General features: G+C 42.5%; 1 protein-coding gene and 1 pseudogene across 1 annotated transcript; one reads left to right on the top strand and one right to left on the bottom strand.

Moving 5' to 3' along the window:
* Window positions 1-2,444, bottom strand: LOC136457198 (E3 ubiquitin-protein ligase XB3-like; annotated as a pseudogene).
* Window positions 2,445-8,778: 6,334 nt separating this feature from the next.
* On the top strand, window positions 8,779-20,813 carry LOC136457197 (uncharacterized). Its single transcript, XM_066457244.1, is given in 19 exon segments — window positions 8,779-9,468; window positions 10,544-10,623; window positions 10,875-10,925; window positions 11,005-11,520; window positions 11,610-11,864; window positions 12,234-12,299; window positions 12,561-12,737; window positions 13,872-13,923; window positions 13,996-14,283; window positions 14,646-14,756; window positions 15,339-15,527; window positions 16,209-16,484; window positions 17,211-17,649; window positions 17,652-17,818; window positions 18,470-18,978; window positions 19,064-19,124; window positions 19,200-19,268; window positions 19,446-19,636; window positions 20,073-20,813. Coding segments are annotated over 18 exon segments (3,663 nt in total). The 5' UTR covers window positions 8,779-9,195; the 3' UTR covers window positions 19,530-19,636; window positions 20,073-20,813.
* The last annotated feature ends 1,270 nt before the right edge of the window (window positions 20,814-22,083 follow it).

Raw genomic sequence — 22,083 nt, 5'->3', positions numbered from 1 at the left:
ATTTCTCTATTTCCTTAATCAATGATAGATAGAAAATATCTTGGTGCACTTGTCATATAGAAAATGGAACACTACAAACACACTTGGTCATTGCATGACCTCACCTATCACCTGTGATAGGCGATCTGGTGATACGTGGCCTATGTGATGTGGAAAGGAAACGCATCCTTCACATTTTTTTACAAATCATTAATGTTCATCTCCCTGCATTATATTGCATGCATTCTGAATCCGTTCATGGGTACCTGCTGGCTTCATGATGCTGAATGTTCATGCCCCAGACTCACACCTATACCATAACACAAAATACACAAGTCTTGCAGTCTTGATCTCGCAGCGTTTTGGCAGGACCAGAGGGTACAAATCTATATATATATATATATGATGCCACAACATATTATTGACTACCAAATCCAAGAATTAATGGCTACTAACTCTACTCATTCCTTATATATTAAAAAAATATCTACTTGTATTGCAGTATGTATGAGTCTTGATCCGGCACCATTGTTTACAGCAGCAGAGCTGTGAACTGTATTATATTCCATCTAGCCTGGGCTTGGTAATCATTTCGATCCTTGGTCCTCAAAGAATGACTGGATTATTGCTTGTGCAGGTAATAAGCTGTTGACACCACGTGGTGTGGAGGCTTGTCCATGACATATGCCGTCGCTGTCGGCTACCCTCCCGGAGCCACGACCAATCCTGGACAAGGACAAGGACCTGATGGCCGAGGTGAGCCCCCTGAAGCTGCTGCTACCATGGGACCTAACGCCGCCCAGGGCTGCCTCATCACTGCTGTTGCTAGTCTTGTTGTTGGCCACCAGCAGCCGGGTGATGGTGGCGCGGCAGAACGGGCAGGCCGGCGGCTGCACAGCCAGGGTCGTCGGGTTGGGCTTGCTGTGGCAGCACAGCGCCAGCGTGCACGCGGCACACATCTGGTGCCCACAGTCCTGCACCTCCATACTGCACGCCTGCTCCAGGCAGATGCCGCACAGCTCGGTGGCGTCGTCGTCGTCAAGGCTGCTGCTGCTGCTGGCGGCGGTGGTGCCGTCATCGTCAGAGTCGGTTTTGGTTGTGGTGCCCCCCTTCAGGTTGACAGTGATCTGCTTCTCCCGCTCCCTGTCGGCTTCCATCAGGGCCGCCTCCAAGAGGGCCTTGGCCTCCGGGTTGAGCTCGCTGATGAACTTGAGCGGGGAAGGCCACACCATGGGCTCCGCCGCCGCTGGGTTCAGCAGCGCTGCGCACGCTCGGTGGCTGCGCCTGAGGGCCACCGCGTAGGCGATCCTTCCCGCCGAGTCCCTGTGGAGGCGATCAGCGCCCCAGGCGAGGAGCTCCCGGACGCAGTCCAGGTTGCCGCGGCGTGCAGCCAGGTGCAGCGCCGTGCTGCAGGGGAAGCCGTAGGAGGCTGTTGGAGCGGAGACGATGGCGCCGGCGTGGAGCAGGTGGTGGACGCACTGCGGCCGCCCCTGCCTGGCCGCCAGGTGCAGCGGCGTGGCGCCGTGCTCGTCCCTCACGTTCACGAACCGCGCGAAGCCCCTGCAAGCGAAGCAAGCAAGCGCCATGTCATATTTATCATGCATAAGGATGAGGATGAGGATGAGGATGAGGATGATGGTCGATCGAGCTGTCCTGTCACTCTCGCGCACCGTACCATGAGTCGGCCACAGGCGCGGTCTTGGCGGCCGAGAGGATGGCTTGGAGGCAGTCGGCATGACCGTAGTAGGCCGCGTGGTGGAGGCATGTCCGCGCGTGTACCGAGTCGAACATCAGGATCTGAGCAAGCCATTAGTTCAGTTCGTCAGGTACAGGAACGGGACCCATCACCCATTGATTGTCCCATGCATTCATCCATCCATGACACCGTGACCATGAAGCGAAATAAACTCAAGACTAGTAGTACTTACATTTGCTCCCGCGTCTAGCAGCCTGAGCACGCAGTCCGTCCTGCCGTGCATGGCCGCCAGCATCAACGGGGTCTGCTTCTTCCGGTTGAGCACGTCCACGTCCGGGCGTGCCGGTGCGTGTGCCCCGCCGGCGCCGGCGCCATCGTCATCCAACAACATGGAGAGCACCTGGCGATGGTCAATATATCCATGTCGTCGATGCCAAGGAGCGATCGATGGATCGGAGAAACCACAAGATAAGTAAGTAAGATTAAGTAACCTCTGCCTGCACTACAACTGCAAAGGCTGCGACTCTGCGAGAGACAAACAAACGACAGACAACATGGAAGCGAGCGATCGAACCTGCAGCTGGCCATTGGCGGCGGCGATGTGGAGCAGGGACAGACGGTCATATGTGGTGGTGGCGCGGCGGGCGAGCTCCGGGTCGGCTGCGACTGCGAGGAGGGCCTCCAGGGCGTCCAGGTCGCTGAGCTGCACCGCGCGGAGCAAGTCGTGCTCCTCGCCGCCGTCGCGGCTGCAGCTGATGCCGTGGCCCATCGAGGACGAGGAGGGAAGGTGGGCGGGGGCAGGTGGGTCGCCGGTGGCGGGCGCGTGTATCTTCCTCCTCCGATCCCCGTCCCGCCCCCCAACTGGCCAAGTCGATCAGTGTTTCCGGAGGTGGAGGTGGGAAAGAGGAGAGTTAAGGCTCTGCGGTCTGCTGTCTGCTGTCTGCTGTCTGCTGCTTCTTCAGTCAGATCAGGCGCGCGCGGTGGCCTTTTTGTACCAAAGAAAGATGCATGCTGCTCTTTGGATCTTTCCTTCCTTCTTGCCATTTACCCATGTTTGCCTTTACGCGTGTCTAAAAGGTCGTCGTCTCTCTCGCTTCCTCACCACCTGTAAGATACTGTATTCCACAATGCCCTGTTTAAAAATGCATTCCCTCCCTATCTATGTATATGTATGTATTCTGCTCCCCCAACAGGTTAGACTTTTGGGGTGATCCTTTCTCTAACATTGAAACTCAATATAAAATGATGATAACGACACAAAGTAGGTACGTGTGATCATCGGCAGAAAATGTGAGCTGAAGAGTCAATTAAAACTCTACTTGTTCTGTGTCGTGGAAGTGTGCATATATGTTTTTGTATTTCTGGCTAATTGTTGTCTACTGCGACAGCGATGATATTTGTAACGAGTTTTGGTGTCATCTAATAAGTTTAGGTGTTTTAATTAGAAGACTACTAGATAAGTTTTAATAATTATTAGTGCAGATAAATATTACTCGGATCGGACGACTCTGATACACATACAACACAGCGTGTAAATTAACAAAAGTAAGTAAAAAAACTCAGTTGCTAAGCCCGTCATCAACTTATTTTTTATATTTTTTCTAGCCACGTTTCTTCTGACAGCACCAACCTATTTATACTAAAACGTAGACAACTCATCAGGGCAGTCTTAGTGGAGAATTTCATTGGGTTATTTCTAAAATGACTATGTCATATGGAATGAAATGAAACTTGGATGAAACACCCACTCTCAATGTAAAGAGATAAAAATTGCATGGGCAATGGGTGCAGCGCGCTAGCGTGCGACCCCCAGCTGGATTGTTGCCGCGTGGACACGACTTGCATCGGACGGCACCTAGATTCAACTCGGCCCCGTGCATCCCAATCGGCTCCAATTGGCAGACGGCTCGGCTCGCATCGACTCAGCCCTCATCAAAGTCATGTTGAATACGAGACGACGCCCCAACAGATCGATGCCTTGAGTCCTAGACCAGTTGCACGCCGCTGCTGCCGCTTCCATGGATGAACCAGCAGCCGCCTCCATGGAAAACATTGGAGGCCAAGAAGACGGAATCACAATTGTTGACATGGTGGCATATTCTTCTCTCATGGAGGATTCACGTGCACTAGAAATTGATGCTTTTTATGATGGTCGTCGAGAAGACGAACAAACAGGTTGGTTATCCGTTTAGATCGTTGTGCCTTTTCTTCTTGATAAATTGCAGAAAGCCATACATAACTGGAACTTGGAAGCGGATACTTATCTAAGAGAGATGCATAAAAAATCCAAGGAGGTTCCTCCAGTTCCAAATGAAAGTGTCCGAGAACCATTAAATGGTGTAATATCATTTAAAATTCCTCAAGTAATAAAAGGTCCAAAGAATACACGATTTAAAAATGCTGTTGAAAAGAAGGCAGGGAAGAAGAAGAAGGGTGCTCAGAAGAAAGGTAGTGACCTGCCCACTAACTTTTGCTTATGTCTACAATTTTTTAAAAAATCTTGCATCATCACATATATTTCATTGTAGGTGAAGATCTGGAAACTAATGATGTACAAACAAGAGATGAACGTGCTGATCCAAACCAAATAACTGTAAGACATTAGCTATTTTCACAATTTTCCCTCACATTCATGATTTGTGAACACTTTCTTAAGCTATGACAGGATTTTAATGCTGGGCCATCTTCAGCCATGGATGCTCCTTTCATGCAAGGTGGATATGCTAATTCCACAATGCCACACTTTAATTTAATTGCAGATCCTTCTGCAATGGCTGCTCCATACATACCAGGAGGATACACAAGCCTCTTAATGGGAGTTGATCAAGATGCTACAGTGTAAACTGCGGTTAGGAAGTTACATTTTGATGGAGTGCAAAATCATCAATTTAGGAAGTTACAGACTTTGCTCTGAATAGGAGCTTGTTCAGAACAATGCATTTCAGAGAAACAATGAGATTATTCAGACATCCAATTCACTACTGCTGATTTGAAAACATTCAAATATATTTCAGATAAAAAACACATTTTACATTATGCTTGTGAACCACTATTTTCACAAGTATCAATGAACTCTACACTGATACAATTGTTGATAATCCGTCGGTCCTTTCAAAACATCTACATTTATGTACACTTTCAGTTCTTCAAGGAATCCATAGTTCTTGAATCATTTGTCAAATGGGTCACGCTGCAGCACCTACATCATGTTTCTTGCAAATCCATGTCGCTCCAATGTCCTAGAGTACCCAAACTGCATGCAAATTTACAGTTAGTACAGGAATCAGCAGGGTTGCCGGATGGATACAGATACAGTCAGTACATGAATCAGGGGTTCTGGATGAAGCGTACTTGGCCCCTTCTGGCACAGACGGATTTGGTGGCAGATGGTCGCGGCGGACGGCGAGGGTGCCCAGCCAGAGGCTCAGATCGTCGGCGACAGCAGCGTCGACGGTGACCTACGGCGACGGCAGCAGCGACCACTTAGACCAACAGATCGGCGCAAGTAGAGTAGGGGGCTCGGGCAAAAGGCTCTGGCGACGGCGACGTGCGAAGGTAGAGGTCGCGGCGTGCTCTTCCTCGGGTACACGCGGCGGTGGAGTTAGAGGCGGCGGCGGAGTCAAGGGGAGGGTCGCGATGGGAAGAGCCAAAGTGGAGCCGAGCCATGATTCCTGTGATGCTAAGCCGATGGGATGCACGGGGCCAAGTTGAATCCAGCTGCCGTGCCATGCAAGTCGTGTCCACGCGGCAACAATCCAGCTAGGGGTTGCACGCGAGCGCGCTGCATCCCCCATGCAATTTTTTTTCATGCGTGCCATAGTTTGATAGACATTTGATTTTAAGACTCATAGGGAGATGATAATCCTGTCAAGAGAGTTTCATCTCTATAAAACCTATCTTTTCTCTCTTTTCATTAAAATAATGATATGTCATCAAAAACAAATACGTGACATACTATTAAATACAAATGAATGAAAAAGAGATGATGTCGGCGCTCTCCCGTCGGTGCACCATACTCGTCGGCGCGCTTTATGGACGCGGCTTAGCTTAATAACCATGTTTATTTATTCAATTCAAATCTGTCATGCTAGTTGCTGCGTGTACGGTGTACCTCCCGCGATCGAGATCTTTCTCTTCCTGCTGTCCAGTTAGCTAGTACTACTCAAAACACACATGCTTGCATTGTTATTTATTTTTTGAAGTTTTAAAAAATTATTGCCTAGGATAATATTTGATCAAACTTTAAAAACTACAAGTATTAATAATTGTTACATGTCATTCAGCTTAAAAACCTCAGTTTTACATGTGCCAATTTGCTCAAAAAGTTATCGCTTATGATTTAAATATAAAATAGGTGCTATTCTTTTTGTTCCATATTATAATAAGATGTTTTAGCTTTCCTCCTTCTATGCCGTAAAACGTTCTAGCTTTTATAGATATATAATTCCATCATGTACCTAAACATAATATTTATCTATATACATAGTGAAAACTATATATCTTGAAATGTTAGAATATTTATAATTTAGAAAAGGAGAGTACATATTATTTAGCTATACGTGTTTTTTTTTTGAAACTTTCAGCAAGCTTTATTGATTCAACAGAATGGATACATCGTTTACAAGCAAAAGCAGGATAGATGACGGGGGATCATCTATCTAGACCTGAGAACTGGGCAACTGAATTACAAATTCTATTACAATGTCTAATGGAAATTACAGTGAATTCCTTCTAGTATTAGGCACATTCATAGTAGATTGCTGCTGCAGCTGCTGCAGAGAAACCTCCATCCTGTATAGTATTGACAACCTCCATACAATATGATTGGATCTCCACTCGACTACAACCGATTTGTTGTGCCAAAAGGATTGTTGTGCCAAAAGGAGTACATCCCTCAACGCATATGTTTCTGTTGTGGCCGCATCAACTGTATGTGGTATGAAGTTGTGTGATACAACAATAAAGCCACCCGTGGAGTCTCTAATGACAGCACCGAAACTCCCCGATCCCTTTGTTTCATCATAGGCGGCATCCACATTAATCATCACACATCCCTCTAAAGGTTTCTTCCAGCCTTGATTGATCACTGCTCCCTTCTTTGATGCAGCAGAATAATTCGTTGTTATTGCAGCGATTGACAAGGCTGACCTTGGATAATTTTGGATATATTCCCCATGAGCACGCTGTCGTCTCTGCCACCAAATATAACAGCAACCGGTCAAAATCAGTTCAGCTCGGCCAAGGGTGAGCTCCCTCACCTTACCTTGTGACCTGATCACTTTCTGGATAAAAATAGACCCCGATCTATCCACGATCATCATTCTCTCAATGTGTTCCCAAATGTCCAACGAGGTCCGTACTTCCCTTGCTTGGCAGCATGAAAATAATGCGTGTGGGGGTACGACCTCGGATACCCACGGCAGACCACATAGGCTACGCCCTCAGGGGCGGTCCAGCCCACGAGATGAAGCCTTGTGGGGCACGACTCTGTTCGACGCCTTCTGTAAGACACCGGGAAGATATTCTGAAGATACTACGAGATCTGTTAGGATACGTATGATCCCATGATTCCTGTAATCTATTATTACTTTCCGATTATCTCTCAGATCTAACCGACTTCTAACCCTACTCCCCGGACTATATAAGGCGGGCAGGGACCCCCTCCAAACTCACACAATAGCATACGATAGCCAATACAAACCAACAGATCACAGGAGTAGGGTATTACGTCATACTGACGGCCTGAACCTGTCTAACTTGTGTGTCTCTGTTGCCTTCTTGTTCTTGATTACACGTCTCTCTGCCGATCAATCTACCTTCGTGGGATACCCCTCGGAGGACCGCCGACGATATTCTGTCGACAGCGTGCTTAATGTCTTCTGCTTCCATTTGGCACGTAGGACAATTAACTGCATTGGTAATATACTTATTTGCCAAAATCACATGGCATGGGATGCAGCCATGAAGCACCTGCCAAGCAAAAATTTTCACCTTGCTAATAATTGACGGTTTCCAGAGTTTCTTCCACACTGAGTCTGCCCCCCGATCCTCCTGCTGATGGAGTGATAAGCCTGGACCCAAATTTGGATGACCATTGGCAATGATATGCTGATTTGACGGTGAATAATCCATTACGATTGAAGTGCCAAGCCACCTAATCCTCTCGGCCACTATAAATAGGAATATGTAAGATCCTATATACATCAACCGGCCAAAACAAAGATCTAAGAAGGTTTACATCCCACCTTCCATCAATGGGATTAATAAGTTCATCCACCATAGATGAGTGTTTCCTCTCGGTGTTAGAACCTTCATATTGAGACTCCCTGGAATCCAATTATCCCTCCAAATATTTATTTGTGTGCCATCTCCAACGCGCCAAATATAGCCACGTTTAAAGCAATCCAGTCCCGCTAACACACTCAGCCAAAGTGAAAGAACTCCCACTCTTCATTTTCGCATGAAGGAGCTTTCCATCTGGGTAATATTTTGCTCTCAACACCCTTGCACATAAAAGAGTGAGGGTAATAGAGAAGTCTCCAGACTTGTTTTGCCAACATAGCCAAATTAAAACTATGGAAGTCCCTGAACCCCATACCACCTCTATTTTTTGGAGAACATAATTTCCACCGGACTTGCCAATGAATCCTTTTCTTATCATCGTTATCACCCCACCACTACTGCGATATGGGCATCCGTCATCCCTTTGCAAATGTTTATTGAGATTTTGAAGACCATCGTTACATACGTTGGCACGGCTTAGACGATAGATTTGATCAAGATCTCCTTTTCATTCCATCCATTTGTGCGATCTGTGATTTCCATCCATTTGTGCGATCTGTGATTTCCATCCATTTGTGCGATCTGTGATTAGTTTGCAGGATGATCGGACAGAGTTGAGACGAGGACGATGATAGTGGATGATGGATGGGCTTGTGGTACATACACTACCACTTGATATGGGCCTATGGATGATTGATGGGCTTGTGGCTTGGTGGGTTGGGCTAGGCCCAGATGAAAAAGAAAGAAGAGGACAGATGTTGGCCCACCCAATGAAGTTGCCTCCCTGCTTTCCCTGCTGTGGGTCTTCCTCTTCCCTTCCCCGATCCCGAGCCGGCAGGGGACCGAAATGGCCGGAAGCAACCCAAATCGGCAACTCCACCATTTCATCTCAACCTTCCACCCGCATCAACCATGCTGAATTGCTGATTCAGCCAGCAGCTTCTTCCCCTCCCCTCCCCTCCCCTCCCGACCTGCTGTGCTGTGGTTGTGCTGCCACTGGCCAGGGAATTGCCAGGCTGGTCGCCCCGAGGCCGAATGCCGACGACGCCCACCACCCCCAGCACCCCCACAGCCCACAGGCAGGAGTATTCTCAGGACAGGAGGAGGAGGACGAGGAGACCTAGCTAGACACCTGACCTGACCTAGGGTTTCTCTTCCTGACCTAGCTAGTCTCCCTCTCCCGGGCCGGGAGGGAGCCCGTCCGTCTCCGAGAGCCGAGATCGCTCCGTCTCCGCCACATGCCGCTCCGGGAGGGAGCCAAGCGTGTCGCCAGTGCGCGCCACTATGCCCCCGCCGCGCCAACGCCCGCGCCCGCGGGGGCACCCGTCCCGCCCCACCGCCCGCCGCGATCCGTCTCCGCCGCCGGCTCCATATCCACCGCCTCCGCCCGCAAGCCGCCAGAGCCGCTTCGGAGGGCTGTCGCCGACTGCCTCTCGCCGCCCGCCCCGCACACCCATGGCCCAGCTGCCGCTGCCGCTTCTGCCGCCGCAGAGGCTTCACGGACGCTCCGGGTACCACCCTCTCTCATTATTACTGTTGCTTACTCGGATGGACGATTCTCTCTCATTTTCCTCCTCTTCCTCGTCTCATCAACGATTCTCTATAATACGTAATACTGTTTGTTATATTATTATGTGGACACAAGTGCCAAACCATTTCATTTCATGCTATATCTATCTGTTATACTAACCATGTATGTATGTTGTCAGCTACATTTCCATACTTTGCTTTCTCCACACAAAAGAATTTCAGCTGCACCTGTCCCCTTTGCTTAGCCCGTTGCACATAGATTACACTTGAATTTCAATGCCAATGTTAATTGCTCTATGCAAAATATTCGGAAACATGCCTGGATTCATTTCTCTCCAAACATCTAGGAGTAGGACCCCCCCCCCCCCCCCCCCCCCCCAAAAAAAAAAAAGGAACGGAAAGAAAAAAGATATTTCGTGATATGTTGATTGACACGTGGTGAAGCAGTAACGCGTCGGTGCTTTGTCGATATGCTATTCACCCTTGTGAACCCCCACTTGACTGACACCTATTCTCGATCTATTCGCTCCTCGTGCCATGCTGATACAGCACTGCACATATACTACGACTCAAATTTTGTATCTATGCTTAGTAGTATAGTTAAAAAAGATGGCAAAATTTACTTAAAATTCATGACTAAAAACTCTTTTTTTCCCCACCAATGGCCTCAGCACAACTTGTTGTGACGTTCTGATTGAATACATTCCGTTACTCATGGGTTAATCATCGACGAATGATTGCATACCATGTAGGACACAAGTATACCGTGGCGTGGCGTAGCGTACACCACACGCCCTGTTGAATCTTTTGAAACTGTAGCAAATTCTCTTGTCTAGGTGTGGCTGTTTTGCTTCCTTACATTCTGGCATACCTGTCATCTCATAGCTGCCCAGCACGCCTAGCTTCCCTGCTTTCCGTGTTACTGCTCTTGATCATGTCAATGTTGGTTGCAAAGGAAGTTATCTAATGCAGAAGCATCCTCTTAATTTCTTATCTCCTCAAGTGTTTCCTTCATATTCATCCCATTTCTCAATGGAGATTATTATATGCTGGCAGGATTATATAGCCAACCCTTCAACCATGGATATGGCTTATAATGTCCTCATTGACCATGCGCTTGCAGAAAGTGATCGTAGGTATGCTTTCAGATTTTGATATCTTAATGTGTTTATCAATCTTCTGATTGCTGTTCTTTTCTTTGCAAGACAATAGGGGAAACAGGAACTTTGATTCGTAGATAAATCTCTTGTTTCTCAACAACATATATTAACTTAAATAGTTTTTTATAATGAAAAAAATACTCAACAATATTCTTTGTTGTACTTGGGTTCATTTCGAGATCATTGACTTTACCCATTTTCCTATTTTGGACAATATTTTGAACCAGCCCAGCAGTTGTCCCGAGATGCGTGTCATTGTTAAAGAGATATCTTATCCGGTATGTGGACTGCTTCTTGTCTCTTATTTCAGTTGGTGAAATTTGTTTGCACTAAAACAATCAAGGACTTTGTCTTCAGGTATATTCCAAGGGTGCAAACTCTGCGACAAATCGATCTGTTTTGTGCAAATACGATTGCAAAATGTGACCTGATGGCAAATAACAGAGCAGCATCTTTTGCCCAGAATTATGTATCAGCAGCAGCTGCAACAAATTCCTCAACTCTTGCCCCACCAATATCCAACTTTGCTTCAGCATCTCTTGTGAAGTCTTTAAACTATGTTCGCTCATTGGTTGCAAGGCATACTCCAAAGTTGTCATTCCAATCAATAGTTGCGTCAAAGCAATCGCTTCCTTCACTTTCATCATTTTTGAATAAGTCCTTAGTTTCTCAACTAACTCCAGAAGTTATTAGCAACAGAGAACATCTTGAATCGAAGGAATGCCATAGTTCACCTGATTTGATATCATCAGCAAGTGAAAAAGTTGATGTGGGTGAACCTGTAGATGATAGCAAATATATATCCTTTGACATTTTAAGCTGGCGATGGCATGTGCATGGCGAACGGCAGTCATCCTTATCTGCCAAAGAAAGGTAGATCTCTTGTCCTTGTAGTTTTTTTGTCCCCATTAGTTTTTGTTTTTTGCAAATACTAACTATGTTTCTCATTTTTTGTTTATCAGCAGCAGTGATTTTGTGGGTCTTCGAGATTTTCATATACATGGTTTTCTTGAAGTCGGTGCTGCCGCTCTTCTAGTTGGGGATATGGATGCGAAAATTAACGATCAACAGTGGAAATATTCTGTTACCCAGGAATTTCCAGATATTGATTTGCTGCAACCTTCATCTTCTGCCCCAAGTACTTTTGCGTCATCACAAAGTCATTTAAAAGCAATAACTGCTTCAAAACGCATGAGATCAGCCCCAAATCAAGTCTGGTATTGCCTGTTATTTATTTGTATTGTTGCTGCGATTAATAGTGCATCTATCCTTTTATGCTTCATTTTAGCATTTCACGGGGAGTTTGTTCTAAGTTTTTCAAGCATAATTTTTTCTCTCTGTAGTAATCTTTGCTCCTCTGGCAAATTTTGTTCTTATTAGTATCCTGGATCTTTCTAGTTGTGCATCTGCTCTGCTGGCATATCCTTAAGTGTTCTATGCAAATGTTAAACTAAAGGCTATTGATACTTGCTACCTGTACAAAAGTAGTTCTCTAGCATAAACTTTGTAACTACATGCATAATTTGTTTAAATTGGCAATGATCCAAATAAACTTATTTTGGAATGGTCTAACCTTCTTTTTTTAGGATGAACATACCAATAAACACATTCCAGCCTCGAGCACGCCCTCTTTTCCAGTATAGATACTACAGGTATGTTGTCATTTTGATTTATTTACTTGTATGGTATCACACACCCTTATTTGTAGGAACATCTGTATTTATAGATGAGTTCATTGTGACTCTTATATACTTGATGTAGGGAACGGAAAATAATAGTTACCAAAGGCACTTTGTAAATCCTCTGTATATACTGTAGCTTGAATTTCATGTCTTGTTTACGATGTGCCACAACCATGTCTAACAATGTATTTGCATGCTTGTCTTGCTCATCATGTTACCTTCTTTTTCTAGTGAGCAGCAACCCTTAAGATTGAATCCTGCTGAAATTTCTGAAGTCATAGCTGAAGTTTGTTCAGAAGCAACTTCAAATGCAAATCAATCGATTGCTCCTTCAAGATTGAGCACCCAGAGTCGGCAACCTTCAGCAGACGTGGCATTCAGTGTCCTTATCAAACTTGTCATCGACATGTATTATTCTATGCCCCATTTTTTCTTGTTATTTATTCTCCAACATTAAATTTTGCAAATGCTCTTGATATTTTGAGTTTTTGACAACATGGCATTGTGGTTACATATTCTCTTTTTATTACTCTGTTTTTTTTATATGTCGTATTAGGTTTGTCCTAAGTCAAACATTCCTAACTTTGACCATCAATTTCAAAAAATCCATGTAGTTTCACAACATGTGAATTATATATTATGAAAGTATTTTTCATATAGTTAATTAAAAACATAAATCTTATGTTGTTAACCTATACAATTTTTTTTTAAAAAAATAGATGGTCAAAGATAGAAATGTTTGACTTAGGACAAAGCTAATACGACATGTAAAAGAAACCGGATGGAGTAGTTTCTTTGCTCAACAAAGGTTGCATTTTTTTCTTAGTAAATCTCTCAGCTTAATACTTTTTCTCCTGATCTGCAATCTTTTCTCACATGAATGTATCTTCTGTCTTGCTCGTATGATTTGGGATGCAGTTTTGATGTGCACATTGTAAGGACTTACATTTTTATATCTTGTATTTATTAAATTAGTGATTCAAACCAGCTATTTGAATTATTAGTCACATAGTACAAGGTTGCATTTACCAAAAAAAAGAACAGTGATATTGGAAGACATAACAACTCTTCTCTCAAAATCATGATATTACACTTTAAAGGAAAATCAGTGGACTTTATGATTGAATGTATGACTTTTGCGAAGTGCTTAGCTATGTTTTCCCCTAGTCCAGCTTTCATAGGAAGAAAATCCATTTTACTATGTCAGTTAGTTTTGAGGAGTAAACCAAGCTGGAATTTGTTTGGGGAGTGAAGTAGACAGTGAATTGCTCAACGTAGCAAAATAAACTTCTTTTTCCATCTGTGATGATATCCACTTCCGAGGAATTAAAGCCTGAAACACCTGTTTGTATATTTTTTTACAAGAAATTCAGCATAATTTTTAACAGCAAAACATTGTCATCTCTGAGGAACAGAAGATATACTATACTGATCTCTTTCAGTAATCATGAACACACTGTCAAAGGAGTCAAGACAGCTGCTACCTGTCTATACCTTCTTATGTAATTATTTAAGGGGTTTTCATTTTTTATTTTAATCCAGGTATATGATGGACTCCGAGACTGCTGCTCCTCTGACACTTTATATGCTTGAGGTGCGATACATTTCGTAATGGTTTCCTTAAAATGAATTTTCAATTATTTTTCTCACATAATTAACATTTCAGGGTATGCTGAGCTCTCAAAAGTCATCTGCCAGAACGAAGGCCCTTGATTTGATCCTAAATCTCGGGGTACATGCACACCTGCTGGAACCTATGGTCGTTGGAGATGCACCGCTTATAGATAAAAGTGAATCTGTGAACCATTCTTATCTGAGCAATGAATACGGATCAAGTATAGATGAACCAAGGGAAGCAGAACCTGAAGAAGAGCAGAAGATCAGTCCTGCTATTGATCAATTTGAGTCATGGCTTCTTAAAATACTTTTTGAGGTTCTCCTTCTCCTAGTACAGGTATTATTTTTAGAAAATTGATTCTGAGCATGCATTTGGGTTGCTATATTTGTATTCTGTTGATCTCAAGGAAATGTGTAAGCAAATTAACTATTTTCATTGTTGCTCTCGGAGAGCTATCTTTCTCTTTTAGTGTCATATTTATCTGTATGAATTTATTTATTTTTCGTGAGGATGTGTATTTATGCTCCAATTCATCCATGTTTTTTTATTAAATTAATTGATTAATTTAATTAATTCTAAGCATATTTTTTAGCCCTAAAACATGAGCAAGGCTTTATTAATCCATGTTATGCAACTATATTTTTGTATGGTGGTAATCTGATATGTGTGATTGTTTCATTAATTACTTGCTTCCATAGATGGAGGAACGGCAAGAGATCGTGTGGGCCTCAGCTTTGAGTTGTCTATTTTACTTTGTCTGTGATGGTGGAAAAATTATCAGGAGTAGACTGGGAGGTCTGGACATAAGGGTAAATGCAATCTTCAAATTTACTTTTGTTATGTTTTAATTCTTTTTTGCAGCATTTCTCGGTCCTGATTTTCACACACATCTGTATTATGTAAAAGAGAAAAATGTTGGAGATTGCCTTGTTTAATCATGTACCTGCAAACATACCTATTTTATATTTCATTCAATGCTAGGCACGATATCATTTGAACATGCATTATATATATATTTTTTGTTTATTGGGGTCACAGTCAAAACCATTTGCAAACCAAAAAGGCCAACTATCAGCGCAACATAGAGCTGACTGTGTTCTTTGAGATTTGGCTAAAAATCTATTCCATCATAAGACTTTTCCTAGTGGGCTCTGCAATTCGCATATGTTTGTCTCATGTATGTAGTGAGGTTAGAAAATTCAGATGTTTTTTAGAATTATTGTGATTCTATTCCAATCGATTTCAATGTATTTGACACATGGGTTAGCTTTTCTTCAGAAGTCTGGATAAAATGCAGAGTATGTACTGTTTACTAGTTTGTATGAATGTTTTTATTGCTGAAAATGTTCTTTAAGTCACCTCTGTGTTTTTTAAATTTTAATCCTGAACAGGTGGTTAAGACTCTTCTTGAGATTAGTGTGGAGCACTCTTGGGCAAAAGTAGTGCACAGCAAGCTCATTTGCATGTTAACAAATATGCTGTACCAAGTATCAGATTTAACTCAGAATGGTGTTCGTGACACACATTTTGTTCCCGAGCGGATTGATCTTCTTGGTGGAATTGACTACATTTGTCTTGAGGTTTGTTCTTATTCGTATGTAGACATCTGGCCTTTCTATGTGTTCGCTGGAATTTTTTTTAATACTCCTGTTTTAATAAGTCAAAGCTTGAACACAGGAAAATGTATCATATTTACTGTTGACTAAGAAACTTGTAAGTTCTGTGCAGAATATCCCCATTTCAGTGCTATTGAATTCCTTCCTGATTAGGATTGGATGTCATATATGATAAGCTCAATAGATCGTAAATTATTTATTGGAGAACTTTGCACTTGATCTGTGCTCCACCTGCAGCTATCCAAATTATTCACCTTGGGCTACCTTTTTTTAATCATTGATATGAAAATTTGTGGAATAGGAATTCACTTTTGGTTGCCACACATGGCTAGGTAATATAGCCAACATAAAATTGTATATATTGACAGCCAAGATTAGTCATTGCTGCTTTTGTCCTTCTGGAGTCTAGGCTGAAGTTTGGCAAGTTCCTTTTCAAATTTCCGTCTGTTATGAGATAACAGATTGCCCTTGATACCCAGCTGTCAATTCCATTTTGAACCTCCATTATTATGACAACATATTGCCCCTATCATAGTGGTTTGACAATTCTGACTTCACTGGAGGTTTCTTGGTTAAGACGCTTTTCATTTTGTCATCTTTTATATGTAGTTAATGAAATGCCTTTTTTATCTATCACCTGTACAGTATTCACGAGCCAACTCCAGGGAAGAGAAGCGGGATTTATTTTTTGTCATTTTCGACTACGTAGTGCATCAAATAAACGAAGCGTGCTTGGCTGGTGGTATTTCGACCTATACTTATGATGATGCCCAGCCCCTTGCTTCCCTTCTTGCATTTGCTGATGCTCCTGAGGCTTTCTACATTTCTGTGAAGCACGGCGTTGAAGGTGTCGGAGAAATGCTAAGAAAAGCTATATCAGCAGCATTATCGCAGTCTGCTCAATACGACCAATTGAATGTGGTACTGTCTACTGTGTGTTTCAATTACATGCTATATGTTAGTAGATTAAGATATGGATATATGAGTGTTTCTTTTGGCTCTTTTCGTCCAGTTATGGCTCTTTGCTTACATGAAACTGAGTAAACAATCTAGCGCTGGTTTGCAGGTGTAGAGCCTTCCTCGGATAGCTAGCTCCTTTCATAGAACTGCAACTGCAAGTATATATCATTATACCTCAGTATGCGGAGTGAATAAGCTGTATGCACAACCATAACAACTTCAATAATCAAGTGTTTAATATGGTACAGTGAAGGGCGGGCCTGGTGCAAGCGGTAGAGTCTTACCGCCTGTGATCGGAAGGTCCCGGGTTCGAGTCATGGTCTCCTCGCATTGCACAGCCGAGGGTAAGGCTTGCCACTGACACCCTTCCCCAGACCCTGCACAGAGCGGGAGTTCTCTGCACTGGGTACGCCCTTAATATGGTACAGTATTGATGGGCCGCACACACGCACATAGAAACAGCCACTTGAGGTTAAAGATTCCCTCTGTTTTCACAACTACCTTGTAGATCAAAGGCTCATAGCGTGCTGTATGTATCACTCCTGTTCTATTTTTACAATGAAATATATGTCTAGGTCTTTTTTGTAGTAGGGACTAGTAGTTTGTGGATGACCTGGAAGCTGCACAATTGTTGTTTTTGAGTAACATTTGTTTTTCGACTTCTGATCAAAATTTCTATATATGTAGCTTCTGGACAAGGTTATGAGGAAACTTGATGGAACTGCCAGCACATTTTCCAGGATTGACAATGAGTTTTCTTATATGATCCAAGTAACGAAATCATGCAAGTGTTTTAGCAGCATTAAAGATGGATGTGACGATGCTGATGTCGCGCTTAGAGCTAGGCTTTGCTGGGCAACTTTGCACTCACTTCTTCACTCACAGATTTCATCATATAGGCACCATGGATATATTTGGTTAGTTGAATTGCTCCTTTCAGAAATCAGTGAAGAAACAGATGGTTCTGTATGGTCTAAAATCCAAAAGCTTCAAGAGGAAATTGAAGTTGCTGGTAGCCAAGACCTATCGTGTTCAGAAGTCTCTCTGCCTGTTTGTATGCTTTGTGGGCTTCTAAAGTCAAAACACAATTTCATTAGGTGGGGATTCTTATATGTGCTGGACAAATTTCTATGCGTTGCAAATTATTATTGGATGACAGTGACACGCAAGACCACGCAACTGCTGATCGTAGCAAAAATTGTCTTGATAAAGCTTTTGCGGTTATAGATATTATGAATAGTGCTTTGTTACTTGTAGTTCAAAACAATGAGACGGACCATATAAACATCTTAAAGGTAATTTCCTTACTGTCTTTCAATTTCTGTGCACACATCTGGCATACATACAAGTCAGCATCATTTACGTACGGTGTCAGTTGCCTTACATGTTAAAGGTGACTTAAGTTTTCAAAAAAATAAATAGGTGGCATCAGCTACATCTTAAAATGGGAAGTACTATCATATTCTTTCATGGTTATTTGAATTTGGAGTTGTTCAAGGTATGAGTTGGTTCTGCTCATAGTTAGTAGTCTCTGGCTTTCTGCTTCAGACTGGTTCTTGTTACTTGCTGTGTGACATGGCCCTCCGCCCTCACACACACCCTTCTTTCTTAAGTGTTAAAATCATATTTGTTCATGGGTTGGTCCTCTTTCCATTCAGTAGATTTCCTGCATATAATGACCACGTAAGCACAAAGGACTTGAATTTCTGATAAAGTTCAACGAATTAGGCTTTTCAAGTTTCAATGTTCTTAATCTCTGAATTCAAAAGAAATTAATAATGTACACATATTACTTACCTTTATTGATTAAAAAATATAAAAGATTGTTTGGAATCCATGGAACTTCAAATCAGTTTATTACTCTGGACCTCCTACATAATGAGGTACTGAAATTTACACTAATATCCTAAAGTTGATTATTTGTGATTTGCACCTTCCTCTTTCAGATGTGTGACATGCTGTTCTCTCAATTATGCCTGAGAATTCCATCCACAAATGTGATGCATGTTAGGGGCCTTCAGTCCCTTGGTCAACTTTTTGGTTATACATCCAAGAACATTGATAGTCATTTGGAAACCCTTGCATCTCACCAAAGTGTTGGAAACAAGAATCTTTGCCGGAGTGAGACATTGCAAGATATTGGCATGGATCAATCTGGTCAATCCACTTCTTTCTGTGAAGCATCAATGGCAGCACTACTTCTGAGAGGGCTTGCGATAGCTCCCATGCAGCTTGTAGCCCGTGTACCAACTTCTTTGTTTTTCTGGCCATTGATACAGCTTGAAGGGGCAGCCAGTGATGATATTGCATTGGGTATTGCTGTTGGTAGCACAGGAAGAGGCAACCTTCCTGGTGCTACATCAGATATCCGAGCAGCACTTCTTTTACTTTTGATTGGTAAATGCACAGCTGATCAGGAGGCACTGAAGGAGGTAGAAGGCAATGAGTTCTTCAGGTATTCTCCTTTTATATTCCATTATCTTGGTAGGTTAATTTGTAATGTTAATCTGATGCTTGATATTCGTCCATTCAACCAACAGGGGTCTTCTGGATGACACAGATTCAAGGGTAGCATACTATTCTGCTGCTTTTCTTTTGAAGGTATGATTGAGGTAGTTGCTGATTCATTGTTGATAGTTCTAGTCCACTTTGCCCTAACACAATCTGTGTTAACAGAGAATGATGACAGAGGAACCAGAGATATACCAACGAATGCTTCAAAGCCTCATCTCAAAAGCTCAACAGGTTAAGGTTTTCTCCCCTATCTTATATTATTATTACTAAGGAACAATGCTATGCATCTTATACCTAGAATAGCTCCTACTGACATGTTGAAGCACTTCAAGCCTCTTAGTAAATTTAATTCCATGTGTATCCTATCACCACATTAAGTTGGTGCTGACTTGTTTGTGTTATTGCCAGTGTAACAATGAGAAACTTCTGGAGAACCCATACCTTCAAATGCGTGGGATATTGCAGTTATTAAATGACCTAGGAGTCCAATGATAAGATCATGATGACATTTCAATGGATAAAGCTCTAAGTTAGAATCACTACTTCGGCTGTGTTTATTGCACACCTGAAGATGTTCCTCTGCTCCGAACTAAGAAAAGGTATGTCCTTCTGAACTAATTCATTGTTACTGTCATCATTATAATAATGTGAATTTGCTTGTTAGTCTTAAGTATTATTACTTGACATAACACACTCTATTATTTTTAGAGGAAACAGTATGAAATGATCCTACTTTGAATCATATATTAAATAAAGTAACGTTTTATTATTATTATATGAACTCTAGGCATTTTTGTGCATCGTGAACAAACTTATTCTCTGCTCTATGGATAATAATTGCAAACTCATGCTTGAAGACTTCTTTTTCCTATGCATCTGCGTTGATGGACCGACCCCTTTGAATATCCTGCCACTTATGATCAAGATTATCTTGTCGTTTCTTATGATCGAAATGCTAGGCTGCCAGAATAACATTCTCCATAGTCCCTATCTGTACTTATGAGGTTACTAATATTCTTGTTTGTAATTTTGCAGATGCTATGTGAATCATGTAAATTATTGCTTTAGCCATATGCATGTACAGGCTTCTGAATTTCTTTATTCTTTGTTAGACTAGTCACTGTCCAGGGGAGGCACTGTGATTAACAGGATAATCTAGTGATCATCCTGTGTTATGGACAAAGTGCATTGTGGTTTACCAGGCCTGGATGAATCGACAAAGGTTTAATACAAGATGGCGTAGATGTGACTCCCTACAATTTTGTATTGCTGAACCATTGGGATCTGAGGCAGGCACCCTCTTTTTTTTTTAGGCATGCTCGGTTCAATAAATAGATAGTCCCTTGTATTTTTGCTCTCCTTTCCCTTTGCATATATGGTAACTGACCAGAGGCGTGTAGATTTGTATTGCGGAGTAACAATGTAAATGTGTAGGTTTGAATATATTAATTTGGAGATGATGTAATCCTTCTGTACTAGCTTAGCTTCCATGTTGGTTGTTTACTTGGTTTTTCTTTCGGTAAAAGGTTGTTTACTTGGTTAATTGTAACTAGCAGCACTACTTCATCATGTAATGGCGGTTGTGGTTTTGATGTGATTTCAAGGTCGGACGAGAATGGAAAGGCCTAATGTGGATAATGGAGACGATTTGTTAGGCTAAATAAATTGGTGAACGTGATACTCCGGAACCGTCTTACTGTGGTTTATGACGCAGGAAACGAAGAATCAATGGCACTAGCTTGAGGATAGCATGATTTTGGTCGGTGGATTAAGGAAGTCAAGTGCCCCTATTTTACATTATAGTTGTCAAACTTCTATAACCTTGACTAAGTTTCTAGAAAATATATTAGTATTTATATATCAAATAAATGTTCTATCAAAATATATTTTATGGGAAAATTCAATGAAACTAATTTTGAAGTTGTGGATGTTGTTAGGGTATTTTATATAAACTTGATTAAAATTGGGAAAAAAATACTTAGGACAAAATTAGAGTAAACTTTAAATTTAAAACGTTGAAAAATACAAGACTAAAGGACTCAAATAGTGATAATTACACCTTTAGTGCATCTTGGTAGGAATGGTAGGAGTTGCATAGAGCAAGGTGAGAAACATCTGGTATCATTGAGGACCCAACGGTCCGTAAATTTTGTAAAAAAAGCTCGGTTTGAATGTACTCATATCTATATTAATTTATGTGTGTTGGAATGGATCGAGTAGAAATTAGTTAATTTTTATTGAGCAAAATGCACCATATGTCCCTTAACTTTCGCCTCTAAGTGTGGTTTTGGGTCCCTAACCAATCTTTTTATGTAGTGCATTGTAGGTTCACACCGGGAGAGGGTTAGATCTGAATTTCTCTCTCCCTTTCATTCCCCTCCACCAATCCCTCGAGACCGTCGTCTAGGCGAGGAGGCGAGCAGAGGAACAAGGCGACGACCGACGTTCTCCGAGGATCGACGGCGACACGTGAGCTCGTGGCGAAACGCCCCATACCTGTTTTCTTCCTCCAGGTTAAGATTTTAATTTGTGCTTTAATTTTTTTAAACCCAACTCGACCCCTTCTTGGGCCATTTGATTCTTTCTGGGTAAAGCAGTGTGCTAGGTGAACATCATTAAGATTGGAGCATAGGCACGAACAAGGATGAACTAACCCAACATAGGCTATCCTCAACCATGAAGCAAGCTATGGGCTCTCACTCCCCTTTACAATGAAGAGTATGAAGTTGAGGGAGAAGATGGAGGGATGGAAGGAAACAACCTAGAGGAAGAGAAAGAAATTGAGCTAATATTTGGAGGAAGTACCTTGTCACCAATAGATCAAAGGAAAACAGGCTTAGCCCTGCACACCCGTGATTGTTGTTGGAAAGGGACCAGACACCGAGAGCTTTGGACTCGTCTGTACAGTTCAGAGGCTCAAGGGCTTGGCGAAAGTCGTACCTGACCTTGCTATCGAATGTGACACCCTCAGACGCCACTAACCTCCTTGAGACGTCATTGTAGCCTTCTCCACCTTGTAATTGTATGGTACCTCCTAGTAAAATAT

Source organism: Miscanthus floridulus, chromosome 6, assembly GCF_019320115.1.
Source record: "Miscanthus floridulus cultivar M001 chromosome 6, ASM1932011v1, whole genome shotgun sequence".
NCBI lineage: Eukaryota > Viridiplantae > Streptophyta > Magnoliopsida > Poales > Poaceae > Miscanthus > Miscanthus floridulus.
This window is presented reverse-complemented; position numbering and strand designations above follow the sequence as displayed.